Source organism: Haemorhous mexicanus, chromosome 8 (genome assembly GCF_027477595.1).
Source record: "Haemorhous mexicanus isolate bHaeMex1 chromosome 8, bHaeMex1.pri, whole genome shotgun sequence".
Taxonomy (NCBI): Eukaryota; Metazoa; Chordata; class Aves; order Passeriformes; family Fringillidae; genus Haemorhous; species Haemorhous mexicanus.
The window spans coordinates 23,093,236-23,106,830 of record NC_082348.1 but is presented as its reverse complement, the minus strand read 5'-3'; the positions used below and the strand labels follow the sequence as shown (position 1 = coordinate 23,106,830).

Below are 13,595 nucleotides of genomic sequence, written 5' to 3'. Positions count from 1 at the left end.
GACTGATATTAAGCATTGTGAAAAATCTCAAAGGCTAGTGTCCTGTAAATGCCCAAAGAACAAAATGTAGTGACTTGCAAGGGATTGATTTTTACCTGTCAGGTAGGGGCTAAAAACTGTAGGGGAAGCAGAACTGAGGCATGATGCAATGGGGCCATCAGATAAAAGGGAAGAAAACTGAATCTTTCATCACGTAGTTAGGTGGAGGGATTGTTGTAAACTTTATTTTTTCTGCATATCGTTCCCAACAGTTGCATATAAGCAAGTGTAGGAAAGTCTGGTGTAAGTTGGGCTATTTTAGCAGTGGTTGGGGGTTTTTGGACTGTTTTTGTGAGTCACAGGCAATAGAGCTGGAGAGATTTTTATTCTGTATGAAAGCCCTAGGTACCACCTCTGGCTGTAACCTGTTTATAAAGCTGGATTTCTTAGCCACATACAGAAGTAAATATTTCTGAAAATGTTGAAAACTTCCACTGACAAAACAATAAACTGTGCTGACACTGTAGGGTCCCAGAAAAAGCTCTTAGGTGAACACATGCAGAATCCTTCCAGGGAATTGCTTCCACCTTCTGGAGCTCAGAAGCAAAGTGCTGTAACCGGAGATGACAGTGTGAGGTCTAGAGACAGGGTGGCTGTGCACACTCTGGCTGCAGTCCTAACTAATTCAGGAGCAATTTGTCATCCACCCTCAAAGGGTACTGTTGGCTCTAGCAGTGTCTCAAAACCACAGTTCTGCAAAGGTGAAGGGAGGAGAAAGCCCAGAGCTGATCCATCATACCAGTGACACTGCTACTGTTCTGGGGCAGATAAGATTAGTCAACATTACTGTAGAAAGTAAAGGTTGCTCTCAGCTGGAACTGGTCAGGGATGAAAAAGGCAGCACAGTGTGTCCATAACTGAAAACTGAAACCCACATAAGTAGGTGTGGGTGTGAATATCTCAATGTCCCTTTGGAATTTTCCCAAATACTGTCATTGGCACAAGTTAAAACAAATGCAACAATGTGCAATCTGAGGTGGATGTAGATTGTCCAATGCATAGAAATTTGTCACTCAAATACTTTTATTCAGTCCTGAGAGTGATTATTCTTCCACTCTCTTGCTCTGAGTGTGGATTGCTTCCTTTGATGGGAGAATTAAAATATCATGGTAACATCTTTAGGTAACAGGAAAGCAGGAGAGACTTGAGTATGGCTTCAGATTTCTCTATAGCTGCCTTTAATGAAGATGTTGGAAGAGAATGCTTTTAAGTCTGAAACATGATTCATTTATTTAAGTAAGCTGAAATAATTCATGAATGTGTTTTATATGAGCATGTTCTGTGATTGAATTGGAGGTTTTTTTGTATAATGGTCTAATAATGACCCAAATCTGAGGAATTAATGAGCAGGCATTACACTTTTCTGTGTTTTTCAGTGACAAAGAAAAGCACTTGGTGAGAAAATCACAGAAGTAATAGTGTCACAAATAGTTTTCAAGAGGCACAGAGGGTAAAGTTGTGTGCTTAGATTTGACTGAACTCGGCATCACTTTTACTTGAAGAAGAGGACCAGTGACTGTTTACCATGGCCAAGGTTAACTGTGATTCCCTCTGCCAAAACTGCACTCTTGCTGGTCTGGAATTCTGGTTTTTTTTTCTGTGAAGCTGGAAAAGTAGGGGTGTTGGTAGAGATTCTTCAAGCCCCTGTGTAGCCTGTCCCCTTGTTGGCAGCTGAAGCTTGTTGGCAAGGCTGAAGCTTGCTTCATTGGCCCTGGGAACATGTCTTGCCACAGGAGTGACAGATAAAACACCTTCTAATTGCTCCCCAAAAATATCACTTGCACTGCTTAATCCATTGCACCTTACTTGTTTAGAGGCAGATTAAATGTGGGTAAAGATTACAACCTTTCCTAACTTCTGTAGAAACATCAGTGTCCCAGTGCATTGCAGTGTATGCAAAGCCATGTGTACATAGCTAAAGAGGAGCAGCACACAAGGACTTGTTTGTGCAGATAAATGTGTGTAGGAAGAAAAACTTGTAATAAAATGAGACATTTTGGGTCAGCTGAAAACTATTTTCCTCCTCTTTGACAAAAGTAAAAGGGACCAGTGAGGATCAGTGCCTGTTGCAAAGTCTGTCCACAGCTTGCATTCCCAGTACTTAGATAACTCCTGCTGTGGGAGTCAAAATTGAAGTTATAAAACACTGTTTAACAAGTATGAAGATGAACTAAGCAAATGCCTTTGGAATAAATATAACTGCTCTTTCTTGTAAAGATTTACAGGTAGTTTAAAACAATCTGTGCTTGACATGGTAAGTTCTCTTTATCCTTAAAATGCTAATGAAATTATAAACATCTCTTAAATTAATGAAGATAATGAAGCTTGTCAGCGACAACTTTTTTGTGCCAATATTCCTGCTCAGTTCAGGTCTTGATAAAGATTTGGTGGAGTAGTGGTGAGAATCTATTTGACCATTGGGAGCAATGCCAGGGTAAAACTGCCCGAATGCATTTGATTTGATGATTTTTTCATGAAGTGCTTCTACTTGTAATTTAGGTCACCTTGACCTGATAATTCCTTCAGAGGCTTCCAGAGGTGAGTCTGAAAGCCAGACTTCAGTCCAGGAGGGTTATCGATATTTGACTGGCAATTGCTGAAGTAGTAAATTGGCAAACAAAACTAACACATTTTTTATGATTAATGCCTTCACTAATCAGTCTGGTAGGTGTATATATTTTCTTTTCTGTGTGGGCTCCAAATGTATTTTAGTCTCCTGGTTATAAATTACTCTGGCAGCAGAAAAAACATGGACTGCAAAACTAGAGAGAGATTTCGGATGTCTTTTTCACATGAAAGATTCTGTGCTCAACCAAGGAGTGCAAAGAAGGTTGCATTTTTTTCAGCAGGATGCCTTAAAGATTTTATGCCACATGCTTTCTATACATTGAATAAGGACAGCATCAAAAAAGTAACTTTGATTTCAAATGTCAGTCACAATTTAAGTCTATTCTGTTTTTTTTTTTTTCTGTGAAATTGAGTTAGAATATGTAACCATAGCTTCAATGAAGTACATTTATGTAAAGAGAGGATAGGTCTTCTTTAACTTTACAGATCTTTAATTGCTTATGAACTTCAAAGAGAAACTTGCAGAAGTTAGATTGATGATGGCCCTTTAGGTAATTGAATACAACATAGTTCCTGTTTGAATGCAACTCTGAAATCCAAATTATGTAAATCTACTGTTTCAGAACCAGCTTGTAGAAATAATCACCATTTTTGCAGTTGAAGATACTTTCTTTGGATAAATTGTCTGACACACTGCTTTCTTATTGATTCATCTTTTCCATTATGGATATGAATAAGAAACTATAGGCATGTTAGCCTTTAGCTTTTTGACGTTTGTAACTCCACTTGAATAAGCTTTGACGTACAGTTAATTAGGCACAACTGTCAATTAGTCTCATGGGCTTATGCAGGAACAAACTTGGCATTTATGAAAGTATTGGGATAGAAGAAGGGAGAAAATATTCTGGGAAAGTTTCTCAAGCATATTTTTCCTTTCAGGTTGTGCAGCTCTGTTGGGATGGTATGAAACATTCTCTTTGCATGACTGTCATTGACCCATCTTTGTGCAGTCATGATGCTTTTCCTATAGAAGAAACAGAGAATAGATTACAGACTGCTATTCACGTGCTAGACCATAATATGATGTTTACTATGTTGCAGCTGAGATTAAAATGACTGTCTTTCCAGCATCAACAAAATTGGAGCTCAGGGCTAGTTATAACTGTTTGTTCATCCAAAACATCCATGCAGCCCCATCTGGCTTCTGAACTTAGCTTTCCTCTTGGATACCATAAGACAGGCTTGAAATAGTGACTGTGGAGAGGGGACAGTGAAAAGGAGGAAAATCTCTCCTTTGCCTTCAGTTTTGTGTGTCCTTAACAGGCAGAAAGAGAGATCCCTTAATAGAAGACTGGTGCTCACACAGCCCTTATGGATTGCCTGGCGTTTTGCAAATGGACACAAATGATTTGATTTTATGGGAGAAGAGAAGGAAAATTGCTTGTTTACTTCTCTAACCCCCTCCTTTTAGCTCCCTCTCAGTTCCCCTCTCCTTCCCTCCTGCCCATCCCCTTCCTGGCTGGGTTAGAAAAGCTCAGATGTCTTCTATGAGAAAAAGCTCAGGTATTGTGTAAGCTGTGCTTGAGACAAGGGAAGCTCCTAAGAGGCCTGTTATGTTCCCAGCTGCTGGCCACTGATGAGTGGGAGGAGGAGGCAATTATGGAGAAATTGTGACAGAGGTAGGAGAGACAGAGTGACTCACTCTCCTTTAGAGGTGTGGGACACTTATGTTCCACTGCCTGCTGCTGTCGGTGTTGAATTATTTATTCAATCCAGGAAGGAGACACTGAGGGGTTTTTTGGTTTGTGGTTTTGGTTCTGGTTGTTTTTTTTTTTTTTTCCCCACTTTGTATTTCAATGAGGGAAATTTTATTTGAAATCTATTTTGTATGGTTTCAGGGGAAAAATATACTCCCACAGGCATAGCTAGGAGCTGTGTGCTAGGCACACTTCTTGTGTGAGTAGGGTAGATAGCTAGTTTAAAATGAATATTTGGACATCTGTGCCTGCCCATTCCTTTGGGATCTTGTTGGGCAATGATTTTTAAGTGTATACAGAAAAAAATTCAGCATATAGATTTCTAGAAAACTTTTGTTTGGAGAGTTCCACTTTATAAAATAGTTAGCATTGCATGTAAAGAATTGTGTTCATCTGTATGCATGCTGATTATTTAATTGTTGGCTGTTTTCTAATTGGCCTTGTACTGTAAAAAAGGCAGATTTTTACATGTTCAATGAAATGTTGTTTGTGTAGCACCTGATAGTCAGTCAGAAGAGGGGGAAAAAATAACATGCAGGTCACTGTTTGGAAACAAACTTCTGGATTTCAGCATACATGTATTGTCTGTGCTGGCTGATCTAGTAGGCAACCATGAATTGCAAAAGCATCTGACTTTCATGGGCACCCATCCTGGCCTTTTTGGCACAAGCAGAATTTTGCAGCTGTAGAAAGGATTTATTCTACCTGCCAGTGTGATTTATGTACCATATGTCTTCTCTTCAGCTTCTGAGTATCCATGGCCATAGGGAAGTGCTCTGCCTCGTCCATACTGTGTGTAAATAGGTTCCTTTTAATGATATTAACTCCTACAGAGCCTTTTCATCATCCTCTGTATAATTTTTTCTTGGCAGTTGTGTCAGCTGTACTGTGTGTGTTGCAGAAAGGAGAATACCATGAATTCCTGGTTTTGTTTGCTCTTGGCAGGCACTACTACACTTCCCACCCTTGTGCGCACACCTACCTTGATGATGCAGCCTTCCCTGGATATCAAACCCTTTATGTCCTTCCCTGTGGACAGCAGCTCTGCTGTTGGATTCTTCCCAAATTTTAACACAGTAAGTAAAGGTGTTTCCACATTTAGTTTCAGTGTTTGCTTTCCAATCTGGTTCTAATACCCAGTACTGAAGCTGCCTTAAAACAGGGCATTGCTTACACAGTTCTAAGGAGCCCTTTTATTCTGTGCCATGGTGGTGGCTTTTCCCCCTGTATGAAAGGCTTGGAGTGGTGTCCAGCCTTCTCACTGTGAATGGGGCTGATTGATTTTTAACTTGGTCTCTTGAGGTGGTGTTTGCACATTTGAAAAAACCCAACCCTATGCTATGCTAAACATTTGAGAAGTGATAGAATGATTTGGAGCATTTCTCTGGACATGTGTATTTCTATATGCTGTAAAAAAGGAAGAAATAAAAGCTAATGGCCAGACAGGTCTGACAGGTAAGACCTAAATCCTGCACTGCTGTGAATCAAGCTAAGTCTAATATGACCAGGAAAGCAACTGGAGGATATTGTTAATTCTGTATAATTTCAACACTAAAGTGTAAAACTACACAGCCAGCCAGTGTGAAAAAATTGAGCCTGTTATTTTTACTTTATGATAAAGCATCTTGTGTTTTTTTTAAAAAAGTGCTGAAATAATACTTCTGTGGTTCTTCATGTTTATCAGAGCAGCAATTAAAAAAATACTCTCTTCCATACTTCTCACTTCTTTATCAGCTCATAAAAAGGCAATGACTGTTATCAAAATGCTTGTTTGCCATCACATTTTAGCTTAAATGTTTAAGCTAATGGCAAAAGGAAGGAAGCTGTTGTGAGTCATTTCTGCCCAGTCAGCAGGTACGGTGTGTTTGTAGGTGACCTGACCGTCACCTGAACTGCTGCACACGGGGCGGAAAGGGGAGTGTCACCACCACCAGGCAGTCACCAGCTGAACCACTGCCAAGGGTTTCCTTTCACAAACTGACTGTCTGTCTGAAATTAAAACAGCCACAGCATTACTTCTCCTCATGCCTTGCAAATCCACCTCGCTGCCAGGCCTGGTGCTGCAGCCCGTGGGGATGTGGGGTGACACGTGAACCAGCTTCTCCCACGTGCCAGCAGCCCTGTGTGTGAACAGCAGCAAACATTACTGATTCATTGCAGAACATGTATGTGAGAAATGTGCCTTTATCTGGGTGATGTGGGGATGTGCATTTGCACAAAGATGTAAAAGGTTAGAAAAGAACTAGGTATGTTAAAGGAGCAGGCTCAAAACTCAATGCCATATTAAGGAAGCAGTGTGTCATTACCATATATAGACATGATGCAATTCATATTAATCTTCCAGCCTCTTCCTAATACTCTCAGGAATTTTTTTTGTTACTGATTTGTTTGCTCTGCATTTGCACAGGTTTTCTAGGTGACCTTTTTCACAGAACAGTTCATTATGACTCAGAGAAACTTTTCTTCAGAGATGTAGTTTTAGAGTCAACCAACCATTATTTGCTTTCTGGTGATATTACTGAATATCAGAGTTGCAGCAGCCTCTAGAGACAGATTTTTTTTTTTTAATTTACACTGGTTTTGCCTAGTTTATATTTATCTGGGTTACCTTTCATTTGCCTAATTCCTGATGTTTATCATTCACAACTGTCATTTCTTTCCAAACTTCTGTAGGATTGATTGGAAATTAGACCTGGGGTAATTGGCAAACATTGCCAACTTCGTGTCTACTTCTTCCCTTGGAATTTTGATAATTATCTAAAATTATGCTGCTATACACCACAGACGTTGCTTATTTAAACTCTTTATTTTAAGAAACAGCAGTTCAGTACTTTTCTATTTCTAATTTGCAGACTTTGCCATTTATCTTGCAAGTATTGATTTTCCTTAAGAGTCTTTCACAATAGCCTTCAAAGCTCATTGGAAAACTAAATCATTCATGATTATCTACTGACAGGCACATTGAATGCCAGCTGTCATGCACTTCCTTTATCTCTAACTTAGCACAACCTTTGCACATGTAGATTTCTAGGTTTTTGTATATGTAGTCTTTTTTTTTTTTTCCTTCTTCATTCCAAAGTGGTGGCAATAGTATTTTAAGTGTTTCAAACCATTTTCCCAGAAGATGATCTTGAGTTATAGAAGTGAAATCCAGTTGATCCATAACATATGCATCACCCAAAGAGCCACGATCTTTTATCTGATGCAGGAAGTGAATATTAAAAGAGCCAAAACAGTAATCCTTTGCTTTATGGCTCAATCAGGAAATCTATGCACTTCATTCATAGGAGGACTTGTCAAGGACTGCAGGCAGGGAAACCTCCAGTGTGCTTCCCTTCATCTCTTTGCCTTCCAAAGGACTGAGGGGACCCTTCTGGGGTGCTGGGTGTGCTTGCATGTGCTCACTGAAGGTGGCAGAAAGAAACAGTCCAAGACAAAACTTCTTTGGATCCTCCTGCATTTTCAATGGCTGTCAGAGACAGAAACATTTTTCCAAACTTTGCCAGGAGGTGGTTTCTAACTTAACATCAGTGGCCTTAAAAAAGGAAAGTTTTTGCATGGGAGCTTAATACAGTAACTACCAAGGCAGAAAAACAAGGTAAAATGTATTAACTATAAACATCTTCAAAGGAACACTCCCTACAGTTTTTTCCCAGAAGAACCTCTCTTATTTATGGTAACTTATTTAAAATCTGGGGTAAACCCTTTCTTATTTAGTTAACTTTGACAGTTTTCCGTTCTGAAAACATCTGTGATTCTCCAGATAAAACATTAGTGTTCCCATTTTGTTTGTGGAAGTGTTTTGATCCCTAGCTTCTCTCCACAAGGGGTACTTTCAGCTGAAGCAGTGAGCAGACCCTGATTTTGTAAAAGAAATGCCTACCCCAGTCATATATTATTTTCTTGATGGAATTGTGTGATTTAGCTTAAGCTGTCTCCCGTTTTATTCTCTTTAAATCATTAATAGTTCTAATTATGCTGTGAATGTATGTATAGTAGTTGCCAATTCATGCCCCAATTAAATTTGTCTTTGTTCATTAGGACTTATTATAAAGGAAAAATTATTTGGGGAATGATTGCATGAACTCATTGGATGCCCATCTATATTCCTCAGTAAGGGGAATAAAACTCTTCTGTTTCAACAGATCAGCCAGCAGGGGATCTTGTAAGGGCAGGATGAAGGATTCCAAGCAAAGAGGTATTGCAGAACAGGTGCTGTCTTCCCTGGTCTTTTCATATCAGTAGCAAGTAGTTTTGTCAGAACAGTAGAGGCATGATCAGACTGTCAGAGTCTGAGCCTGAGCTGCTGCATGGAAGGACAAACCCTCTGTCAGAAATGCTGCAGCAGTGGATCCAAAGATCCAAAGATCTCATTTGTCCTGGCATCAGGTTCCAAATGGAATACCCCTGTTTCAATACCCTATCTGAAATGCAGAGCTTGAGTCAAATGATCAGCTATTATTACTTAAAAGGTTCTTGTTTATAAAAAATTAGGAACCATCATTATAGGAACTTCCCAAATTGGTACTTCCAGTTTGAGATGGATGTGGATGAGAAGGTATTGTTTAGGCAGGGTTCTTTTTCAGCATACTAAAATGACTCTAAAGATGCCTTAACAGGTTAAAAACTTGCATATTGATTAGAATATGCAAGTTAAAACTTGCATATTGATTACATTCAAAAATACGTACCCTACGTATATAGCCAGTGAAATCAAAGCTAAGTTTACTGGGTCCCTATTGTGTGTTTATTTTAACATAATCTTGAATTTTACACTTGCTGGCTTCCACCACACAGCTTTACCTATCTGTACCATTCTTTCTCTAAACCTCCCTGATTCTTTATCTCCTGTCATCCATCCATTTTGTGGACTGAATGATGAAAGGATACTTTGTGGTCACATCATGGTGCCTGTGCTAAAGTAGCTGAAAGCCAGGATTTATCTTGCAGTGTCAAGATCACTGATCACGGTCTCCATCTCCTGATACAAGGGTTGTGTACTCCCCAAAAAGAGAAATCTCAAAACTCCAGTATATTCTGCCTTGTCCTGAAATGAGAGCAGTACTACATGACTCACATTTAGTTGAAGTAGTACAGCCAGGGACCTGTCAATCTGCACAAAAACATTATCAGCAGCTTCTCAGATTCTATCATCATAGAAAATAATCAGCAATTCATATGCTTCTTTCTGAGTTTGTTATGGCCTCAGGGGTAATCAAAGACTAGAGCATCTCTTGTAGCTTTCACATTAGTGAAACATTTTGCATCTAACTAGCCCATGATTGGTTTCTAAATGCTAGTTCATACCCTTCATGTTTTAGAGGACACATGGGTTAATGTGGCCTAGTTATTGCTTCAGTGTCTTATTTCTCTTCAAGTAGCTTTATGCTGATTCTTTATATTAGAGAACTCTAATAGAACTCAGTCCCCTTGCAAAGTGGACCAGAGATATTTTACATCTGCCAGTGAAGGTGAGCCAGCTGGAATGTGCTACAGGAAGGGAAGAGGAGCTGACTAGTAACTCAGTCAGAAATTTCTGACTCTTCTCCAACATTAGCCCTGCCTGGACTAAGTATCCCTGGCCCACCCCCAAGACAACTACGGGGAGGAACTAATTTTCTCTTTCCTCTTCTGCATTTTCAATTACTACTCACATTTTTATTTGCTGCCTATCTCTTTCTCATTGGAAGGGCGCAGTAATCACCCAGGCAGAAGCTGAGTTCAGCAGATAAGAGCACAGGGCACCCGTATCACCAGCTTCACTCGCCCCTCTGTGCCAAGTGCCTCTTCTGCCTTTCTGGCAGGACACTGTGGCTTGGGAGCTTTCTCTTTCCTTAGCAGGGTCTGAATCCAGCCACTTAACACCCTGCTGCAGTGCCAAAGTACGCTTTGCAGCAAAGGATTGTATATGGCAGGAACAGATTACAAATGCAGCCAGCTGGATGTTGCCAACCCGTTATCTACCATCCTTTTTATCCAAGTACCCTGTCCCTGTGCTCTGCATTCCCCTTTTCTGGAGTGCTGGAGGGAGGTGACCTTTTCTGATCCTCTCCATCTGACTCCAGAGAGGAGGGGAAATTTTTTAAGAGCCCTACTTTATATTCATTAACGGCACAGAAAGGAAATTTAAGCAATTGACTTAGGACTGGTGTTTTGCAGGGTAGCTGGCTGTTTTTCTTGAGGATTTTTGTTGGTTAGGGTTTTTTTTAATTAAGAAATGGTAATGTTTTTCTTACAAACCTCTTATACCCTTTATATTAATGCAGGCACACAAGGACTTCAGATTTGCCTTTGATTCCTCTTTTGAAAACTTAAGAATATTCCTATTTCACTTTCAGTTGTTACAGATATAAAAGTTCACGTTTTTCAAGTCATAGCCAAAATCATCCAATTCACAACATGAGGAGACATCTTATTGCCATTTATTAAGGGGGGAAAAAAGTAATAGGTATTTTCTGAGATACAGGTGAGGAAAGCTGAAGTTCAGGGACCACATAATCAAGCCCAGATTCTGTCAGCACAGACCTCTATTCTGTTCTTTGCTGTCTCTTGTCCATGTACCTAGCTACAGAGGCCCTTTATACATTCTTTAGCCATTTTATACATTCATATTCAAGTCTCTATAAACACATAAATTCTATCCTCCTATTAAGGTTTTTTTTGAGTATGTGAAAAGTAATGATGTTAATTCATTTCAGAAGACTAGATTTCTTGTGTCTTTATTCTCTCCTGTTCACAGAATTAATCAAAAGCTTTGAGTTTGTCCTTAACCTCTCAGCATAATTCAGAACTGTAGTAGAAATTCAAGTGTACCTAATGCAATATCATTCATCTTTGTGTTTTGGTGTTCTGGAGCAGCCTGGGAGCAGGAAAACTCATCAAAACTTAGAGCAGACTTTTAAGTAGAAAAGGGTCACAGCTAAGGACTCTCTCAAAGATGAAAGGAAAAATCAGGAATCTTGTTTGCCCCATGTGCCATCTAAGCTCCTTTTCTGAGTACAGAAAATTCTTGTACAGATTCAGTTCTTAGGCTTGAATCTTTTGGCAGGATTTTGCTGGAAGGTACTTTTTCATGTTATTTGCCTATTTATGTTATTTTACTGCCAGTTAGTAATAGGTATTGTAGCAAGAATAGTTTTGCTCTCAGAGTATGTTATTGGTTTGCTTTTTCAAACTACAGTATGTTTTTATTTTTTGCTGGATCAGAAGGCAAGACAGTGGATTTTTTTGTTTAGCTGAACACAGCTGAGTGCTCTGAAAAACAGCAGTTTTAATAATAAATAGTAGTTATATAACACCTATCAGAGGATTTTAACATGTTATTTGGACCTTTCAGCTTTTTTTGTGGGGTTGCAAATATTTTTATCCCCATTTTACAAATGAGTGATATAAGACTCAGATGAAATTACTCATGTACAGTTAAACCTATGAGTCAGCACAGCCACAGAGGGAAAGAAAACTGTCTTATTCCTTGAGCTTTACCACTGGATTTGGACTTTACTCTTTTCTCAGGTTTGGTCTGTTGTGGTCCCAGCAGTTCATTTTACAAATACAAAGGAACTATTGCACAATGGTAGAGTAGTAATCTGGATGGATTGAAAAAGAAGCTGCCCAATACATAAAGCTAGTTCAGTTTCATGTAACAAAAAGCACTGAGCCTCAGATACTTCCTTTTTTTAGTTATTCTCTATTTGTTTGGTGAGGAAGTCTCTTTTATCCTAAAATATTCTCAGCAGCTTTCTGTTTCTTTATTTCATCCATAAAAATGTCTCTCATCTAGTCTGGAGCAGAAAATTGGACAATTTTTACCATAAAGATTAAATCTATTTTTGGACTTCTCATAACAAACTCAATCCTTTAATGTATTTATATCCTTGCTTGAGAATAAGCCTTAGAAGAAGCAGAGACCAGATTTAGAGGTTTTTTGGGTTTTTTTTGTGGTGACTCATCAATTTTTTTCTTTGGGTCAAACAGTTCTATAGGAATCAAATGTTACATTTTCATAATGTTTTATACAAAGATTTCTAAAACAGCAACCACAGTGGTATTTAATTTTCAGAAAATTCTGAAAATTTCAGACTATCCTGATTATGATTTTCCATCTCAGAAATTGTCTTTAACATGCAATAAATATACAAGCATGGAGGAAAGGAAGGGCAGAGGAAATATTCACAGCACTGAAAAAAAAAAGGTAAAAAATAGTTTACAAGTGCTTTCTCAGTTACCTTTTGACCTTTGTGCTTAATCATATCAAATCATATCACATTACATGGAAAGAAGAGAGAGGCAGGAAGATCTGAGAGTTTATTTATCTTTGATTTTGATTTTTAATATCAGTTACTTGATTTAGGTTAGAGTAGTGTAAAGACAGAGGAGGCCAGAAAAGCAGAAGGTTGGAAAATCCTTGGGTTTGTTTCAGTTGTTCCTTTTGCTTGTGTTGGTCTAACCCATGACTTCAGAACTGGGTTAGGAGAAAGACTGGGGTTCACCAGTAGCCTCCTGATCTTGGTCTGACAAGGGTTTGCAAATTCCTACGTGCAAACCTTACTGAAAGCAGTCACTGCTTCAACATAAGGCTCTCAGTGTGCTGCTGTTTTAGCCCTCCCCGAGGCTGGGTCAGAGAACATCCTAAGAGAGGGAGGGATGTGTGATGGTGAAATTGCTTGTGCTAGCACACAGGAGGGATAAATGTGCATGTCAGTAAAGATTTAGGGCTCTGCTTCCCAAGTCCATGCTGAGGAAAGATGATTAATGCATTTCTTGTTAAAACAGAAAGGATGTAATTAGGTAGCTAAAGAGAAAGTATATTTGAGCATGGGTTCTGACTTCTAGTGACTGGGCTTCATTGGAGTACTGAAAATCTGCAAAGGTGTTGGAGAAAGGCTAGCAAATGACCAAGGTTTTTGTTGTGAGCAGCTTAAGGAGTTTGGTTTATCAGAGAGAAGGTTGAGAGCTGGCATGGTTGCAGAGTATGAGTGCCTGCACTATTCAGAAGGTATTTGAGTGACCTTTGACAGAGGAGCACAGCTAGACTGAGGGGCTTACAGTAACTCAGCAAGTATTGCTTCCACTGTCATGTAAATTAACTTGTTTGGAAACTTTTAAATCAAGCTGTCGAGATGGGATTTTTCCCTAAAAGTTAGGCTCTGATTGACCACAAATTATTGGACTTTGTAATAGGAACGGCTGAACCTTTTCAGTGAATGAAATTATGTCATAAATTTTTCAGGA

General features: G+C 39.1%; 1 protein-coding gene across 4 annotated transcripts in view; it reads left to right on the top strand.

Annotated features, from left to right (window-relative positions):
* ZNF385B (zinc finger protein 385B) overlaps nt 1-13,595 on the top strand; it is a 109,931-nt gene that overhangs the window by 56,403 nt on the left and 39,933 nt on the right. For 3 of the 4 annotated variants that reach the window (XM_059853202.1, XM_059853204.1, XM_059853203.1), the window contains exon 2: nt 5,310-5,440. The exons of the other annotated variant lie outside the window; for it this stretch is intronic. In XM_059853202.1, coding sequence (XP_059709185.1) covers nt 5,310-5,440 — 131 coding nt within the window. The remainder of the gene's footprint in view (nt 1-5,309; nt 5,441-13,595) is intronic. 4 annotated transcript variants of the gene reach the window in all.